At 38.2% G+C, this 19569-nt stretch overlaps 1 protein-coding gene across 2 annotated transcripts in view; it reads right to left on the reverse strand.

Annotated features, from left to right (window-relative positions):
* Window positions 1–19569, reverse strand: part of iav (transient receptor potential cation channel subfamily V iav) — a 208395-nt gene that overhangs the window by 63998 nt on the left and 124828 nt on the right. For both annotated transcript variants that reach the window (XM_083112163.1, XM_083112164.1), the window contains exons 5-7: window positions 16732–16827; window positions 13406–13623; window positions 1369–1594 (exon numbers count right to left, since the gene is read on the reverse strand). In XM_083112163.1, the coding sequence (XP_082968289.1) occupies window positions 1369–1594; window positions 13406–13623; window positions 16732–16827 (540 nt within the window). The remainder of the gene's footprint in view (window positions 1–1368; window positions 1595–13405; window positions 13624–16731; window positions 16828–19569) is intronic.

Here is a 19569-nt window from a genome sequence, read left to right on the forward strand (position 1 = left end):
CTCCATTTAAGTCCTTCTTGCGTTTCATGCTGCCTGTAATATTTATGACTACCGTAAACCATTTTCGCTCGTCATGAATCATCTCATCATTATTACTAAGAAACTTCAAACAAACGATAAGACATTCGATACTAACAAAGTTAGTTACGTACCTTCAGACAACACACGTTACCACAGCACATGCAAACGTCTGTTTGACTAGAAGAGAGGCGGACACTGGCTATGGCATCAAGTATCTGGAAGGAGCAGGTGCAACTCGCTTGTTTGTACACGAGGAAGTCGGGTGCAATTCGCCCAGTCATTTGATTGACATGTTATGCTAGCGGTGCAATCGACTCTCGTCCGATAATACATGCTTTTTCCTGTTCATGTAATAATAACTAATTATTAATTGGCCAAATTTTAATTACGGAACCAAAAAAAGATTTTATTTTGTGGCATAAAGTTTAATAACAGTTTCAGCACACAAAACAGCTGTCATTGCCAATTGTATGATTGGTTCATTTGAATTGACTCCAGTTATAAAAATAAACACACCATGGAAAATGTAGGAGGTAAAATTACTCCACGCTTTTCTCGGTAATATCAAAATTTGATAATGGGCTGAAATTGTTCAAAATTCTCAATTATACGTAATGTATACAGTGCTTAGTGAAAATTAGTAACATAAAATAAAGAATTTTGCGTTACCATGGGGACTAAAATCAACAGCCATGTAATAGCTGCATATGTGGTGGAAACCGAATAGTCAAGAGTGAATTGCATCTTCCATTGTCATATTACGAATACAATCAACCTTGTACAGGCCTAGCAACAATTTACAAATACATAAATAAGTTTCTTAATGGTACAAAGATTGTAATCACAAAAAGAAATATTAAATTGTACTTGGAAGTTCATTTATATGTATGTCTTATGTTTCCGCCATTTTGGTTTAGTTGCATTTATTTCATAAATTAGAGCCAATTCAGGAAATATATTATTATATCATTATTCAGCAGCATGAAATTGCCCTAAATTAGCTCTCAAACACTGTGCCGCAATTTCACATATTGCCAAGTGTTATTATTCATAAACACATTAATCTATTAATTATAAACTTTGTTGTTGATATTTTATTATTAATATAAGAGAGACACTTGGTTTGGATTAAAAATACAGTTCTACACTCTGTCTTGAGAGGGCTCAATCAATGAACGCGTGAGAGGGAAAGGATTTGCATGGAGGGGAAAACGCGACTGAAGCTACCAAACGTTTGCACTCGCTTTCTCCCCTTCAATGCCGTTATGCGCGGCTTTGCTCCACAGGTTCTCGGGACAGAGTGCCTACGTGGAATGACGTAACGCGACCTGATTGGCCGAGACTTACTGGTGCGTCCGTCGGGGAGTATGGTGTCCAGAGCGTTGAGCGGGTAGGCAGAGCAGGTGATGTTGCTGTACCTCCAGAACTCTCTGGCGCTCAGCTCCAACATCTCTCGGAAGACCTCTGCTCGGCCCAGCTTGCAGGCGAGCGTCAGGGGCGTGAGGCCGGAATCGTTCTGGATCCCGTTGCTGGCGGGGGTCTTCGGGTGCCTCAGGGCGTAGCCGAACATGTCCTGGAAGAGAGAGTAAAGGCTGAATCACACAAGACTACTTTTCCTACCGGATTTGCTGCATTTACTTAGACGATTGATTTTGATACTAGGCGCGAGACTGTCCCAATTCTGGAACTGTAATGTTCATTGTGAATGTTATTTATGTTGTCTTAACTTATATATTACTGTTATATATGTATTTGATATATTTTCCTTATCACACTGTATAAAAGAGAAATTGTATTAAAAGAAAGAAAACTAATTAATGTATCCATGGTAACAGAAATCAATACGTACCAAAATGGTGAAGGATGATTTCGTGAACCTGTACTTTATTTTGTTTAAATTTGTATAACGATTAATGTTAATTAAGCAATAGAGGAGAAGGTCTAAATATGGGCGAACGTTTAAATATGGGTTTTGGAGTTATCAGCGCTCTCGGGTGCTCCAGCCTGGCAGAGGCTATGGGAACTGATTATCTGGCAAGGACAAAGGTTGCGGCGCCAATTCGCAAGAGAAAGTGGTGGTTAGTTTCGGCCTTGGACGCTGTTATAGAATTGCGACCTCCGAAAACTTTTTGCAGGTATGTTTTAACTCAGCGTTTTCTGAATTCTCATCTGTTTTGTATAGGTTACGATATTAGCGGTACATAAAGCAAATGTGGACTTTTATAATGCCATGATTTGTTTGTGAAATATGTACCACAGAGAGCGAAAATAAATTTAAGAAGAAAAATAGCGTGATGATCTAAATATGGGCTATGACATGAGGTGTAATGCTGAGATCACATTTTCAACAAATATTTGGATGTTTTTTCTTAATTTCGATTTTTCCCATTCCCCGTGATTTTCAAAACAACAGATTATTCATAAATATGAAATTTATTATGTTTTAGCGATAAAAGACTTTTTTTTAAAATTTTGGTTGCTTTTTGTGATATTGCCACTAGTAGCCCATATTTAGACCACAATTTTGAAATACATCATTTTATCATTTTTTTGGAAATTGCTTTTTTTTAAAAGAAAAATGGAGACCTTCTATACTTTAGCGTGCTATTACATTTAAGTATATATTTCATAGATATGCATTTTAAAGGCAGGTGCTTGATATATTATTTTTTCCTCCAAAAATTATAACATAAAAAGGGGGGGCCCATATTTAGACCTTTTCGTCTATTTTTTTCCATTGGGGCACATCAGCAGGCCCGTACCAGGGATTGTTTTGAGTGAGGAGCCAGAACCGAATATATGTTTATATATATACAGAGAGAGAGAGAGATGGGGGAGAGAGAGAGAGAGAGATAGGAGAGATGGGGGAAGAAGAGAAAGAGAGAGATGGGAGAGATGGGGGAAGCAGAGAAAGAGAGCGGGAGAGAGAGGAGGAAGGAGAGAAAGAGAGAGGGGGAGGAGAGAGGGGAAGGAAAGAAAGAGGGAGGGGAAGGTAGAAAAAAAGGGAAAGGAGAGAAAGAGAGAGGGGAAGGAGAGAAAAAGAGAGGGGAAGGAGAGAAAGAGATTACAAAATAGTTACAGTAGACTCGCGATTATCCGAGCTAATTGGGACAGAGACTACCTCGGATATGGAAGGACTCTGATAATACGGAGATAATGTGCTAATAGGTCGTAAATGACGAAACAACACTTAAAACTGTATAGTAATTATTTATTACTAGTACAACATAAATGAGAAGACTACTTTTTCAAAAAGTCTTTCATAGTTTTTTGGACTAACCTCCTTCCTCTCTTCGACGCTGCTATGTAACGCCAACGCTGTAGCAAGAGTAGATCAAGCGGCGTAGACTCTTCTTGCTATTCAATGTAGACTATAGCAGCTTCGATCGCCTTCAGTCCCTCAGAATGTGATATTTTCGGTGTCGTGCTCCTCGTAATTTTCTTCAGGATTGATGACCATATCAACAATAGCGTCGTCAGTCAGATCCATTTGTTGATCTTGGTTACACCACTCGAGGACGTCTTCATTTTCGATTGGCGTTTCCAGTGGTAGCTCTCATTAGCTAGATGGACGAGTTGAGAGACATTTTCATTGTCCGATCTCTGCAAAGTTTCGTTGGATTTCTCCAAGCGAAACAGCTTTCTCCATGATCTTTGAAGTGTTGAGTCCTTAACTTCATCCCACGCCGTCGCAATCCAATATGAAACATCTTTCACAGTTTTTTTTTTTTTTCAGAGCTTTCGTTACGCCCATCCCTTCATCCAATCTGGAAATCAACACCCGAAGAAGCCTCCACCGGTAGTTTATTTTTAGAATAGGCCTATACAGATTTAAACACCACCGTAACAATCGGATACACCGACAATGTAACGACCACGGGCAGCGCGGACGGTGACTTGACTCCATAAACAAACAGGCGGTGCGTTATGAAGCGCGATGTTTTCCAACCACTCCCTCGGTTAACCCGGAGCCTCGGTTAATCAGGACTCGGTTAATCGCGAGTCTACTGTATGTGTTCGCAAATTAACAATGTTTTGAAATTTCCTTTTATTTTCTTATACCAGTGACATTGAAAAGTCATGATAATTCTATGTTTAGAAAATAAAATATTTATAAATTAAATGATACGTATTAGTAGGGACATTGAATTTTCGCGATGCGCGAAATCGCGAAATGTGAAAAAAAATGCAAATTTGAACATTCTGCAGTTACCTACACCCCCAATGATTAAATATGCATGAGTTTTATTCGCGAAGTAATGCGAAATGTGTGCTTTTCCAAGAAATGAACGCTTTATCGCGAAATAACCGTGAAATATCATCAAATTAAGTAGAAAACATGCAAAAACCGGCAATCGAGGTTGTACGCGCAAACTGTCGATTTGTAACGAAACGTTTGCCTAAAGTTTCCTACCACTTGCAGCTGAAGAACGTTTTATCTTCGATCAGATCAGGAAGACGCTGCAAATTGGGATTTCCCATGCACATAATCTCAGTTCGAAAACTTCGCTCCCTGTCAAGCTGCATTCCTTTCTTCCCCCGAACTCAACTTCCAGTTTCATTGAACTTGCTAGCTGTAGCAGCGATAAGATAAGTCTGTTCCCGCACATCAAGGGAAACAATGGTGTCATTTGTGTTCAGTCATGAATGAATTTTGTTTATCATCATGTGATTTTCAACATGTGTTTGAGTATGAGCAGTGGATTATTTTATTTGTTGAACAGCAAGGATATCCTTTAAATACATACAATGAATAAATCACTTGAGATATGCAATTTAGAAATGAAGTGATTTGTGTTGATGTTTTCTTTTTGGTTGGACAGCTAAGTACTTGTGTATGTGTACAACATATAAAAAATGAAGTAGTTTATCAATTTATAGCTCTTTTGTATGTTGTTTCCTCTAATAATGAAAAGTGTGTGCCATATTTTTCCCACCGCTGGTATATACCGCTGATCTAACGTTTTATTTACCGCTCTCCTCAGTTTTTATTTACCATAAATTTGTCTCCCTACGTATTAGCAATTATTATTACATGTCTAAATCTGAGTTAACGAAAATATAATAATGAGACATTATCGCATCACGACTGCCGTTCGAAGATAGTCGAGACAAGGATTAAAAGCAATGGACTGTTGTGACTAAATCGGCAAATCGGACGTCTGGTAGCCTTGCTTCGATGTTACAAAACTAAAACTACCCAATATTGCGCATTGCAGACTTCTGTTAGCCTTCCTCTCTACACAACAAACACATTCAATTGTGCAAGAACAAAATTTACAAATTTGAAAAATTAAGATGTTATTTTCGTGGACTTTTATTTTCACATTTAAATATTTTATGGTTCAAGTGGGGGCCATGACCCCTGGGTACGGGCCTGGATAAAACTATACTGTTTCTGAGCACTAAAACATCCTTACCTACACACACAACGCAAAACGTGTCAACTGTACATATGTTCATTCCAATAACACATTAACGTGTGTGAACTATAAATTATGCATTTTTTGGTGTCAAAATACACGCAGAAATGCATAAAAAGCACTTTTATTAGCTGGTGTTCAACTAAAAATGCATCAGTTGTGAACATCTGACAAGATCATTTCAAACATAACAAAATTTCACTTTTGACTTTTGATGTGTAATTTGGCATCTTCGAAATCATCTTGTCTGATCTTCACAACTGATGCATTTTTAGTGGAACACCAGCTCATAAAAGTACATTTTTATGCATTTCTGCGTGTATTTTGACACACCAGAAAGTGCATTATTTGTAGTTCACACACGTTGATGTGTTATTGGAGTGAACATATGTAAATCGCTCACTGCAGAAAGGCAACTAGTCCAATATTTACACATTTCCTTTTGTGTGACGATAATGGTAAATGGATCGTTTACCGCAGAAATGACACCTGTCCGCTCGATAACAATGGACATGGCAACGCCTTTAATTTCCCGTTTACTGCAGAAGGGGAACTTGTCCCAGGCTAGTTTCCTGTCTGCAGTAAATGGGATTTCGTAGTGGCGCTAAGGTGGCAAGTTTACGAACTACGCTCTGTTCTTTGACAGTACAGCTCAAACCCTCGGTGTGGACGTTTATTGCAGTGTTTTCTCTTGTTGATTGTGAATCATATTGTGATTTCAGAAAATGAGCACCTCTGCTGACGAAGGAAAAGGAGTTAAGAAAAGGAGTCTTGAACTTAGATATGTACAGAAGGAATGTAATTAAAAAGCAAAAGTTTCAGGGAAAGAGCACGTCAATTGGAAATGGCAAAGCGTATCGGCTAGAACACCAGCGTCAAATGACTACAGTTCCTGGTGGCCTGAATTTTACAAACAAAACCTGTCTGAGCGATGACTTATGGTAAAAATGTCCCTAACACCTGGAAAAGACTTTCAGTATTTCAAAATACCGTGAGATGACCTTCTCATTTCAAACTCTGCATAGTGTTAAGTGTAACATGAATATTGGTGGCTTCATGGTGGACACTTTTCGGCTGAGGAAGTCTGCTGAACAATTTGAACTGCCTTCCATACAAGCCTATAACTCTGTACTGCCCATAAACAACAACAAAATGGATGACATCACAAAAACGTTGGTCTACATACCTGAAGACAAGAAAAACTAAATATGCTGACCAAGGCAGTAATTTATTTTATTAAAAACAAACTAAAACGTAACGTTTCAACCTTCTAGCAAGGTCTTCATCACACTCTGTATCAAGTACAAAAGTCCAAAAGTTCAGAGTCTGATGAAGACCTTGCTAGAAGGTTGAAACGTTACGTTTTAGTTTATGTTTCTAATAAAATAAATTACTGCCTTGGTCAGCATATTTAGTTTTTCATAATCATGGAAACAAGGCTTAATGGTGTTATAACTGAAGACAAGATGCTGTTTTGGAGTTCAATAACATCATGGCCTATCAAGACGGAAACACATGCTGAAGACAAAGATGACTGAGTAATTTGTAGTTCCACAACGTCAAATATTATTGAGGAATGTTTAAGAAATAATTTTTCTTACAATAAAGTAAGTTTATAAATTTCATTGCGTTTTTCTTTAATCAATTCAATCCAAAATTCGTTTGAACACTCAATTTACTGCAGAAAGGAAACATGTCCAAAACACAAAACAAACTCCCCCTCTATCCCCTTACGTCATACACAAATTTTGCATTCGTATTTTCATCACGTATACTTCTATTAAGAAAGGAAAAATACATGTCATGATGGAAATATCATAAAGATAGTTTTATGCAGTTTTTTTGCCTCTCCTGAAAAATTGTGAAGTGTGGACATGTTGCCTTTCTACAGTGAGCGATTCATGTGTCAGTTGGCACGTTTTGTGTTCCGTGTGTATTAATCGCTGAGGCTGCACAGAGACACTCGGTACACAAGGACAGACACAGGACAAAACAGCTCTACGGAGGATTATACTGGACGTGGGTTGAGACGCCAGACCCTCGTTGGCCTACGTAATTGTCGGGGTGTACTACATGGAAGTGAAGTTGACCTTTGGGCGCCTTAACAGAAGGTCACCTCTTACATTTTTGTATGTCGTGAAAGAAACACCAAAGTGCATCATTTGATTCAAGTGAGGATTTATTTCAGTCGAGATGCACTTTAATGCATCAGCTGATGCGTTTTGATGCACAAGAATGCATATTTTTTGATAATGCATTTAAACGTTTCGTCCGAGCTACATAAAGTCATTAGCTCAGACCAAACGTTTAAGTGCATCATCCAAAAAGATGCAGGAAGGTACATCAACGAACATCAACTGATGCATTAAAGTGCATCTCGACTGAAAGAAATCCTCACTTGAATCAAATTATGCACTTTGGTGTTTCTTTCACGACATACAAAAATGCACCAAAATGCATCAAATGTAAATCTGATTCTTTGAAGAAGCTACAAAATACACTTTAGTGCATCAATCGATATGATGCATTTAGTTTTCTGTGTGGGGGTCCCGGGTTCGAATCCCGGATTGGGTGCGAGTATCTCTTCATCAATTTAGTCACATCTTCACTCACTCTCATCTCCGCGATTTGCCAAAAGTTCCATGCCATGAAGACACATTTATAGTTCAAATCACAAACCCTGACACCTTCTGTAAACAAAACCACCTGCATGCAGAAAGCATTGCAAACTCATAGAAGTAAAATAATCCACACGAAAATCCAGCGTTGTTACAGGATTCATTACGTAAGGTAAAACAATGGCAAATTTGTAGTATGGGATACGCTGCCGCAAATGACGTCTCACTTTAAACCCAATGCTCTTTCTTTTTTTACTTATTGCTTCACCTTTATGGTTAACTCTTTGCACCAGTAATCATTTCCCATAAATTTGGCTTCTTTCTTTGAATATATTTTACTTGCATTTTTTAGACAAAATGATATAACATGGTAATGTATATTTGTAAGGTTTGATATAGATAGGAGTGTATTTGAAATTTGTTTGTACATTTTATGTAAATTGTATCTTATGTAAATAAAATATATAATGGGCATAAACAGCCATATGCATTGCTGTAAGTCCAATAAATATATTGATGATGATCAAAACAAGACAAAAAGTTCGTAAATTTATTGCGGTTGGAAAGTTTGACAAGCATCCTAATAACGATTTTTGTTCCGCCAAATATAGTGCACTTCGTAAAATAACTTGGTGACATGGCAAGGCAAGATAAGTGTGAACATTTTGTAGTAATATAACTTTCAATGAGCTTAGAGATTTGTGTACATAATGATATTTTATAACATTGGTTATTTTCTAAAAATAATCATGTGAACAGCAAGGAAGTAGTGCAACTTAGTAATATTGCCTGACTTAGCCTTAGAAAAATAACATGCCGAGTTCTATGCGTGAGGGAAAGTCTCCGTGTTCTCCGAGCTTGTTTTCAAAACACCAGCAAGGACAGCCTTTGCAAAGGGGTGAGAAACAGATTCTACTCAATATTTATGTAACGTTCTGTCAGTGGTATCCTGAGAAACCAGTAAATGAAGTGGTTAAGTTGGTATCCCAGTGCAGTGGAGTGTCAGTGTCTGCAGTTTTAAGGGTTATGAAAGAGAGAATGACCGGGAGAGTAACAATGTATGCGGCTGCATATTCGTCTGATGTTTTGAGAACGGGTTCTCACATTCAGAGGCTCTTATATAAAATGAATAGGTGCGGCGAACTATGAGTGTAACAGCAGATGATTGCGGTCATGAATCAGCTGACGCGGAGTGATACATCGAATCGGTGAGACCATTTGTTTACAGAAGGTCTCAGGGATGGTGATTTAGACCTTAGGAGTTGATGTGATCAGGACCACGCCCAGACCGCCTTTTCTCACCAGGGTAGCCCCCATGTACCCATTTATTTGAGGCTGAGTGAACCCCAGAGCCGCTTTATACGGGGATAAGGCCGGAGAAGCTCTTACATCACTCATCCCGGGAATCATACCCGGGTCTCCTGCGTGGCAGTCAGACATCCTACCGACTAGACAAACATGACTCTCAAAAATTGGCAGAAAAGTAAAATAATCAAAATCTCAATCATTTTTTTCTCTCTGTAGTTCTCGCCTCACACAATACTCATTTCGGTGCTAGACTTTTGTTCCCACAAGACATTGCTCAGAGCAGACAAGCGAAATAGATGAACGCAAGGGGTTCCGGGTTGGAATTCCGGCCTGGGCATAAGAATTCTTGAGGTGTCCCTTCATCAATTTCATTATATCATAGCCAATCCTTACCGTCGCGATTAGCCAAACGTGGTTAATCGCTAAGTAACAAAATAAGGAAGATGGACGACCGACTTGAGGAAGAACATCATAGGAGAATATCTACTATTTCTACTTTCCTTACAATTGTCAAAATTAAAGGTTTAAGAAAATGAAAAGCGACACTAAAACTTGGCTCGAAGAAGAGTACTCAACATAATTTTAATGAACTTGTGTTTGTATTCACACACGAGATTCGTATGATTCATTCATTAAAATAATTGTTCCGTACTTTGTACTTTTGGAGCCAAGATGGTCGCCACGTTATTCTCTAGACACTAGTGCCTACTGAAAGGGAGATGGTGAATAGTCAGTGAGGAGAGAAGCGACGCGATGTAAGAGGCATTGCAGGTTGGCTGCAAGTAATGTATATTTTGCGACGAATACATCAGTTCGATGTAATTGAGTGTCTTATTTACGTGTATTAGTCTACCTACAGCATCATTAACCTTCTTGGAAATGCTACAATCAGCGTCCGAAACAAGAAGAGTGTCTTCTTGTTGAATGACGGGCGCGAACAGAATAAGAGATAAAGCGTACACAATGAAAGAATCGGGGAAGAATTAAATCAGAAGCCAAGAGAAAAAAAACTACACACAGACAATTAAAATGGTTCTGACATGTGGTAAAAATGGACGAAGATAGAAAAGCAAAACAATTAACGGAAGCTAGGACAGAGGGAAGGAGAACAAGAGGTAGACCAAGAAAGACATTCGAAAAAGAAATAGAAGAAATCGGACAAAAGAAAGGAGAAGCAATAAGAGAAATGAAGAGGATGGTAAAGGAACGGAAGAGATGGTAGGAGTGGACAGAGGCAACACCGACGTATGGGGGGGAAGAGGAATAAGTAATAATAAAGATTTTCATTCTCTGCTAATCACATATGTTGTGTACAAATCTTATTGCTGTGGATTACAGCGCCTTGAATAACGTAGTGTGGAAAACGCGCACGGTTCTGCGCGCTCTGGCTGGTTCTACTCGAAAATGATCCGCTAGAGGCGCTGGTGTTGAGCCCGGTGCTTGGTGTTCGACTGCTTATAATGGAAGTAAATGGAGTTTTCGCTGCAAAGTCTGATTCTTTTACATGAAGCATTTCTATGAATGTGATAATTGCTATGATATTTGGTACAGTGGTCGCGAAGATATTAACGAACACTCTAGACAGTCGACCACGTCCTGTTATCGTCATACTTTCGTTAATAATACGGGAGAAAAAATACGCGTGGAATGCTCTTGTCAACTAAATTTTTGTGTATGAATTAGGTTCATTATTATTGTCATCATCATCATCATCATTATTTCTTTTAAATATATACACACTGAAGCATTTGTATTTTTGATATTTACTGTATCTTTTCTTACGCTTTAAACTAATCGCGGCGATGATGATAATGATGATTGCATGAAACGACAAGGGGAACCCCACAAAACTTTCTTAGTGCCATCGACATGAGTGTAAGGCAACTTTCAAACCAATGGGACAAGCGACACGGGATGTTCACACTGTCACACTAGTGACACACACTTCCAGACTGTAAAATAGCATTCATTGCACATGAACAGCAAACGTCACGTTCATATGGCGTATTCGCGTGCTACTTGTTACTTCGGTCGAAAAGCTCCTTAAAGGAAGGGTGCTGAGACCGAAGCGACGCGCTACAGGGGGAGTTCCCAACTAAGTAACAAGCGACATGGTGCCTTCAGTCTATTAGCAAGCGTTGCTTGCGAACAACAGTTAGGCGACACGATAAACCGCACATTACAACAACAGATCTAGGCGACACGATAAGCTACACGTGTCGCTTTGTCGCTTCTGCGTCGCTCAAACTGGGCCATTTCCTCCATAGCTTGCAACATGTTGCCGTGGTTTGTTGTTCGCGGATACGCGATGCAATGAGTGTCTTGCTTTAGTGAGATTGCGCACCAAAGCGACAAGCGGCACGCGACACTTATCGCTTGAGGATTTCACCAACCGAACGCTGGCCTGTGCTTCCCGTCATGCCGCTATGATGTGAAATGTTGCTCTTGATTGGCTCCTTTCCAAGCAACATGTGTCGCTTCGGTATGAAAGTTGCCTTGGATCGAATGACCCGTGTCGCTTTGGTGTGAAATCCTCGTATCGTTTGTCGCGTGTCGCTTTGGTCTAAAATCTGCTTGAGGAAACTGTGCAGTCAGAGCTTTTGTCCCTACGGTTCGAAAGGCTGCATTGATTTCCGACTGCTCGCTTTCAAGCGACATTTGTGGTTTGTCGCCTCTGTATGAAATATCTCTCAGGATACTATTTATATGCTAATAACATAGAAAAATAAACTCTAATACATAGTCCAAGACCTGACGTCCATAACACATTGCGATGTTTCTTCTTGTGTTACGCATGATATTTATTTATTAATTTTATTTTACTTTCTTTCCAAATTAATGAAATTTCGTGACTGCAAATCACTCCAGAAATATAACTGTTTCCATCAATTCACGTACCGCCTTTCAAGACAAACAAATCTACATAATATATTCCAAAAACTAACAAAGCCGCATTACTTTCATAAGAAAATTAGCACCGACATTGATCGCACTGCCATCTATGTTTCTCATCCGTCTGGGGAACCAGTTTCTTGGGTCGTTTTCCACACTACGTTATTCAAGGCGCTGTACTGTGGATAAATTCCTAAATATTAATAAACACTAATGTACCTCATTTCTATTACAACAAAATGCACCAAGATTAAACTCTTGACCCCCCCCCCCATGAAGATGGCAATAAAAAAAATACCAAATCATGTTATTTGTAAGAAAAATATCTCTTTTCTATTTGTATGCTTTCTCATTTCTGCTTTTTAAAAATATTTTCTTTCTAGTTTCTGTGCATTTTCTCCCTCTATCTCTTTTCCCCCTTATCCCTCCCCACTGTGTCTCGTTATTTCCTTGCTTTCTATCACTCACGTTTACCATCTCCTTTTCGCTTCTCTCATTGTCTAGCTTATTTTTTCTCTTCCTTGAAAGTTTCTTACTGATGTGAGACACAAACGACTCAATATATCCCAGTTTAAAAATGTCCCCCCTCCCACACACTTAGATTTTTTTTTTTTTGCAGGCGTCCATGGGGATATCAATCGCACAGTAAACTATGATATACTGTCTTACCTCCACACTTTTTTTTAACAGATTAGATCAAGAGATTTCCACAATGATAGCAAATACTCTCAAGTCAAAACACACCAATGCCATATGCCGAATGTACTCTCAATCTATGAATCTAGAACTGTATATTTTCATCTATTACTACAAATTATATAAGCATTTGAATGTGCTGCGATAAGATTTACAAAAATAAAAGAAAGCCAAACAATATAGATTTTTAATTTCTTAATTTAAAGTCTAATATTTCTATCAATTACTTTTCATTGTAACAGTGCGGAGAGATACTTAATGTAGACATTTTCTTCCATATTGCAACAAAGGAAAGAGGAGTGGCACCTACCGGCAAGAAAAGTAAACAAATATCTCCGCGGAGAAAAATTTAAAATGTTTGCAAATTATAAGCAGCAAGTATGAGTATCTCAAATGTTTGTAGACTCTTTTTAACGTTGCAAGAGAAAAGGCTGTTGTAAGACTCACCAGTTTATCGCAGACGACCACCATGTGAAGAATCATATTTCCAAACGAGTCTTGAACGTCCGGATCGGCTCCTTCGTCCAGCAGGAGATTGTACACTGTTTCGTTTGCACAGCAGGCAGCCCACGCGAGGGGATATTCACCGAGGTACGCCAGTCCCTCGTAGTCCGTATTCTTCGCCGGATTAGCAGTTTGCTGGTCTCGAGGCAAGAAAAAACTACCTAAAATAAGAAATGAACTGTTAATTAATGAACGGTTGTAGAGAACCAAACGAACTCTTCACAGCGAATCAGAAAGTTATCAGCGACATGAAAGGACTCTAACGTATTTATTTATTTGGCCTCAACAGAGACAAATCTTTTTTATGGTGGAGCTCTGTACAGTTTATATAGTGATAATAAGAGTGCATGATTTAATAACGGCAAATAGTAATTATAAGATGTTGTTATTATTTAATTTATCGATTGAGAGAGATTTCAACTGATAATACCTGTAGTGTTTGATATTTTGTACCAACATTGATTTTCAATTGTTGATTTTCCATATTCAAATAATATAAATACAGTATGTAACATTGTTATTCGTACACATAGAATTTCCGAGGAAAAAATGTCATATCTACTAGTAAATATAATAATTTTCATATGTACCTGGAAATTAATGTTAATGAAGGTTTCACCAACAAATGTCAATAAAAATGTATGTTCAAAGTGTATAAACAGAGCATTAATTTGTGTGAAAAGAGAAAAACACGCTGTTTCATGCAACATTGTTATTCGTACAGGCAAGAGTTTCAATCTTTCTCGCATACAGCGCCACCGCTATTCGGGCGATTTCGTGCAGTTTGCAACTTCGTAACAAGTTTGAACATGCAGGCGCGCTCCCCGTCAAGCGGAATGCTGGTGTACGTATTGTTGTAGGCCTATCGTCTATCTATCAGCGTGTTCGAAATGGGCAAGGTGAAGTTCCGATCTGAAGGATGTTATCATAAATTTGGCCCTTAGAGGTTATTCGTTAAGAAAAATTGGACAAACAGTCAATAAATCACACTCCACAGTTCAATTCATAGTAAACAAATTTAGAGAGGAAGGTTCAACACAGAATGTGCCGAGAAAACCAAAAGAGAGACAGTTGAATAAACGTGATGAACACTTTATTTTAAAAAGACTGCGAGAAAACCCCCGACTAAATGTTCCTCAGTTACGACCGTTAGTAGAAAATGTTGCTGGCAAGATGATGTCCGATCAAACAGTCTGACGTGCCTTGTGGAAGCATGGATATCATGGCAGAATATTACGAAAGAGGCCGTATGTAAATAAGGTGAATCGCAGGAATAGACTTTCATTCGCGAAAGAGCACATCCACAAGGACCAGGAATTTTGGGATAGTGTCATATGGTCAGACGAGTCCAAGATTAATATATACGGGTGAGATGGGATAAATAGGGTCTGGAGAAAATCAAATAAAGACAATGATCACATTAACACAGTTCCAACAGTTAAACACGGTGGTGGGTCATTAATGATATCATGGATGCATATGTCTATTTGGACATATTGAAGAACAATGTAAAGCAGAGTGCCCAAAAAATGGACATGCCGCCTATCTACAGATTCCAACAAGACAATGACAGTAAGCATAAGGCGCGAGTTAACATGAATTGGCTAATATGGAAAGTGCCCAAACTACTACAAACACCAGCTCAAAGTCCAGACTTAAATCCCATTGAGCATTTATGGGCAATTTTGAAGAGGCGAGTCCATAAAGCAGGCGTCAAGTCCAAACAAGAGTTGAAAACTGTTGTGCAAACCAGTGGAATAAAATAAGCTCTGAAACATGTTGGAAACTGGTTAATTCTATGAAGAACAGGTGTCAAGCAGTAATTAAAGCCAAAGGATAGGCATCAAAGTATTAGAACTGTCAGTCAATTTGCTCTGAATATACTTTTTCTTTTATATTATTAAATGTACGAATAGAAAAGTTGTACAAAAATGGCATGTTTCTCTTTCAGTTTCATATAATTTATTATTGTCATTAGTTATACAGAATTTGGGTAAGATTTTATGTTCCTAATGATATTAGTTATTGCATTGTAAAGAAAATTTCAAAAGAGTGTATTTCCTTTCAGATATTAAAGCATTTTCTTTGAAAATCCGTGTGTACGAATAAGAATGTTACATACTGTATCTTCATAATGATAGGAAAGCTTATGGTAAAGTGATATCAAATTCTCAGACACTAATGTTAAAATTCAATCTTCATATAGACTGTGTTAAAGGCGGAGCTATTTCTGAGCATGCGCACTCATCTGGTTCCCCTCGAACATCCGGTTACGCTGACGGTTCTATGGACGTTAATATGAAACGGCGAAGTGGAGATTCTTTTACTAAGAAAAAGGGTGCCAACTGGTCAGCACATGGTTGCACAGTTCGATAAGGAACAAATGTATTGAGTCAAGTATCACTTCATAGGTTTCCGAAAGACAGAGAATAAATACATGACAACTTGTATTTCTGAATATACCTGAACAAATAACTCTACAACATACCTATAAATATTAATTGATAAACTCTATAAACACATTCTCGTCACAAAACAAATATATGTGGTTTAGTCTTAATTAAATCATTTTATCGTGAAGCAATCAGAACAACGAATTATTATATTTCGTTTGTAGCCTACTTGTATGATGAGATTATGTAAGGTTGTAGAAAAGATAGACGAGTAATTAGACTATCATTAGTGCTGCCATCTACCCCCGGGTTTGAAAATTGACAGTGCAAGTCGAACTATCGTTGAACACTTCAAACGTATCACAGCACTTTTGTTATTTTTAAAGAAGAAATTTTTTTTTTTTTAATAATCTGCACTGCAGTTGCTCATCCAAAGGATTCAACAAGTACACTCCTTCATGGTAAAACTTGAACAAATTATTCTCTTGACTATCTTCAGTCTGTGGCGCTATCGTCGCACAACTGATGAAAACAAGTGCTCATTTCTTCACTGGTGAGCGAACTGTACCGGAAACAACGGGGAATGGTCTAAACCGGAAGTTCCGGGGGAACCAATGTCTATGTTTACATTTTTACACTGTCTATATCTACTAATTTTTGCGAAAATGGAACATGAAGTTATGACAATTAGGCTAACATTGTCCACATAGGTAATTGACACTCCCTTTAAAGGCAACCCCAAATATGTTAGTCTGCGCACGCCTGTGTGCGAGAGACAATTTCTTCTAGTTTCATGATAAAATTAGATATTCGAGAATTCAATTAGATATGTTAGTTCATTTCTCCAAAAAGGGGGGCATTTTAACTCTTACTTACCAATAGCTCGTTGGTTGATGTTCGCTCCTGCCTCCACTAATTCGGCTACAAGTTCGTTATTGTTGTATGCAATGGCAAGGTGAAGAGCGCTGGCACCTGTATTAAAATGCAACAATTAACACTTTAACAATGAGGACTAATTGATTACAACGGTATCAACACTTACTCAATGACAGTTATCTTTGGAATTAGTCAAAAGTGCTGAAAAACTCTGATAGTCACTTCGCCTTGAAAATATATTTTATGGATTATTGAGGAGGCGCACACCCTAGCCCCTTCGGATTTGGCATCTGTGCCTAAATACAATATTATTCTATGGTCTTCCCGAAGGCGTTGGGGTATCGTCGTTGCCTTGTAATCAAGGAATCCCGGGTTCGATACCCGGTGGAAGCACATAGTGGTTCGGATTCCACTTTAAACTGTAGGCACAGTCCCGATTAGCCTTACTATGCATAAAATGCACTTGAAACACCAACTCAATGAATCAATCAATATTATTATTTTTGTGGTAAATTACATACACACATTTCTTGGATCTGAAGTGAAAGAAAGTAATAATTATTTTCCCACAACTGACGCATGGGTCACTTCAGATCCAATAAATGTAATATAATTTTAGTTGCGCGCTCTCGTGTAAAATAAATACTTCTCCTATATGAAGAAATTAGAATGTAGAAATGCTCATTGATTTCGTCGCAGACCAAGCTGTCCTTTTTCCCACAATTGACGCATGCGTTCAGGAGAAGCCTCTGGGTCTCAGGTCACCTTATGTGAAATACATGTTTAATAACACACACAAACAAGTGATTACATAAACATTCCCTGTCGCAGAGATGAAAAGAGATATTATGCACAAACGCAACGTCCTGCAGCCACGAATGCTGCTCACACGAAGGCAGTGTTGCCAACACATTTTTGGCAATGGGCCTGGTCAAAGCAAACTATTGTAGGTGGCAGCAGCCCTGTTGTGTCCCCACGCTTCTGATGTGCAATTGTTCTCCCATTTAAATACATGGTTAATTTGATGCTGAACATACTGCTATTACATTAAATTTCAAGTTTAATTTCATCTAAACCTCAGAAATTGTGTCTCAACATTATAGTTGAATAATTAGTGTTGTAAAAGTAAGACTTTTGAAAAAACGATCGTCAACAACAGAAAAGATAACGAAACTCAAAAAAGTCTTAAAATTTGCACAGCACTTGTTTACGTCACTTTGAATCCGGTAAGGAATAATACATAATAATTCCTCTCTAAATTTGTTTACTATGTATTGAACTGTGGAGTGTGATTTATTGACTGTTTGTCCAATTTTTCTTAACGAATAACCTCTAAGGGCCAAATTTATGATAACATCCTTCAGATCGGAACTTCACCTTGCCCATTTCGAACACGCTGATAGATAGACGATAGGCCTACGACAATACCTACACCAGCATTCCGCTTGACGGGGAGCGCGCCTGCATGTTCAAACTTGTTACGAAGTTGCAAACTGCACGAAATCGCCCGAATAGCGGTGGCGCTGTATGCGAGAAAGATTGTACTTTTATTTTTATAGTTTTCTTAATAACAAATTCTTTCTTTTCTACGTGATACCTTTCCGCATGACTAGTAAATATAGTCCTTGTTTTACATATACACATTTATCGAGAAAATAATTATTTAAAAAAATGTTTTATCTTCTGTTCCATTTCTCGCAACTTCTAGGGCTTTCATATTTACGGAATTGTAATTTTAAAATTATTGTTTCCAAAAAAAGGACGAAAATACGGGGGAAAATGTCTGCTTGCTAAATACAATGAAAAATACGTTAGTACCAGGTGGTTATAATTGAAGTGACGGTGTTCAGAATGGTACAGCACGGGCTGTAATGAGAATAGCAGTCAAAAAAAAGTTCCAATTCTCGACACCAGGGTAAAAAATGGCGCTGTAAGCAGTCAAAACGTTGAATTTTCCGTAACTCTGACGTCAAAGTCGGTGACATTGCCTAACCATTGTGTGAGCTCCCTGGTTGTTGTTGGTGACGCTTGTTGATTTTTCCTTTAGTAATGTTCATGTAATTCGAACAGTGAAGTAGTAGCGATATTTTATTACAAAGAGTATTGTTTTCTGTGATTTATAGTGTTTTTCCTGTAACTATACCAAGTTTTGACTGTTTACAGCGCCATATTTTACCCTGTTGGCGAGAATTGGAACTTTTTTTGCATAATTCGCGAGCGCATTGCTTCATTAGCATATCTACGAAGTTTCAGACTGCTACTCTCATTACAGCCCATGCTGTACCACTCTGAACACCGTCACTTTAATTATAACCACCTGGTATTAAGTTATCGGATAGGGCATAGTGTATAATAATAAATATCATGTGCTTACGCACTTAATATATATATTTTTTATAATATTGGGAGTTTCTCGTGCTTCCTCCAATTCCAACTGCCGCCATTGAATTACACATACGCGCAACCAGAAAAAACCTATTGCGTAGTGTAAAAATCTTAATTTCTGTATTATCGACCCGTGGCAGCTATGGACGACCCAAATAACGTCTAGTTTAGTGCTCTTTGTGCATAAACATGCTATATTTTGCCCGTTTGAGCTACCCTGCCGTTGCTGTTTATGAATTAATTCTTAGTTTCAGGAGAATGTAATTCTCGGAAACTTATGACTTCCTACATAATCTTAAAACTTTACTAAACCCATTTTCATTAACGATTTACACGATAAATTCTTACCTTCGTTGAAAATAACGTTTGAATAGGCATCCAATCGCGCTCCAATGTAAAGCTTAGGGCAACCAAATGACGAACGAAATTATTTAGGAACACAACAGTGGTGGC

Source organism: Lepisma saccharinum, chromosome 26 (assembly GCF_977018435.1).
Source record: "Lepisma saccharinum chromosome 26, izLepSacc3.1, whole genome shotgun sequence".
NCBI lineage: Eukaryota > Metazoa > Arthropoda > Insecta > Zygentoma > Lepismatidae > Lepisma > Lepisma saccharinum.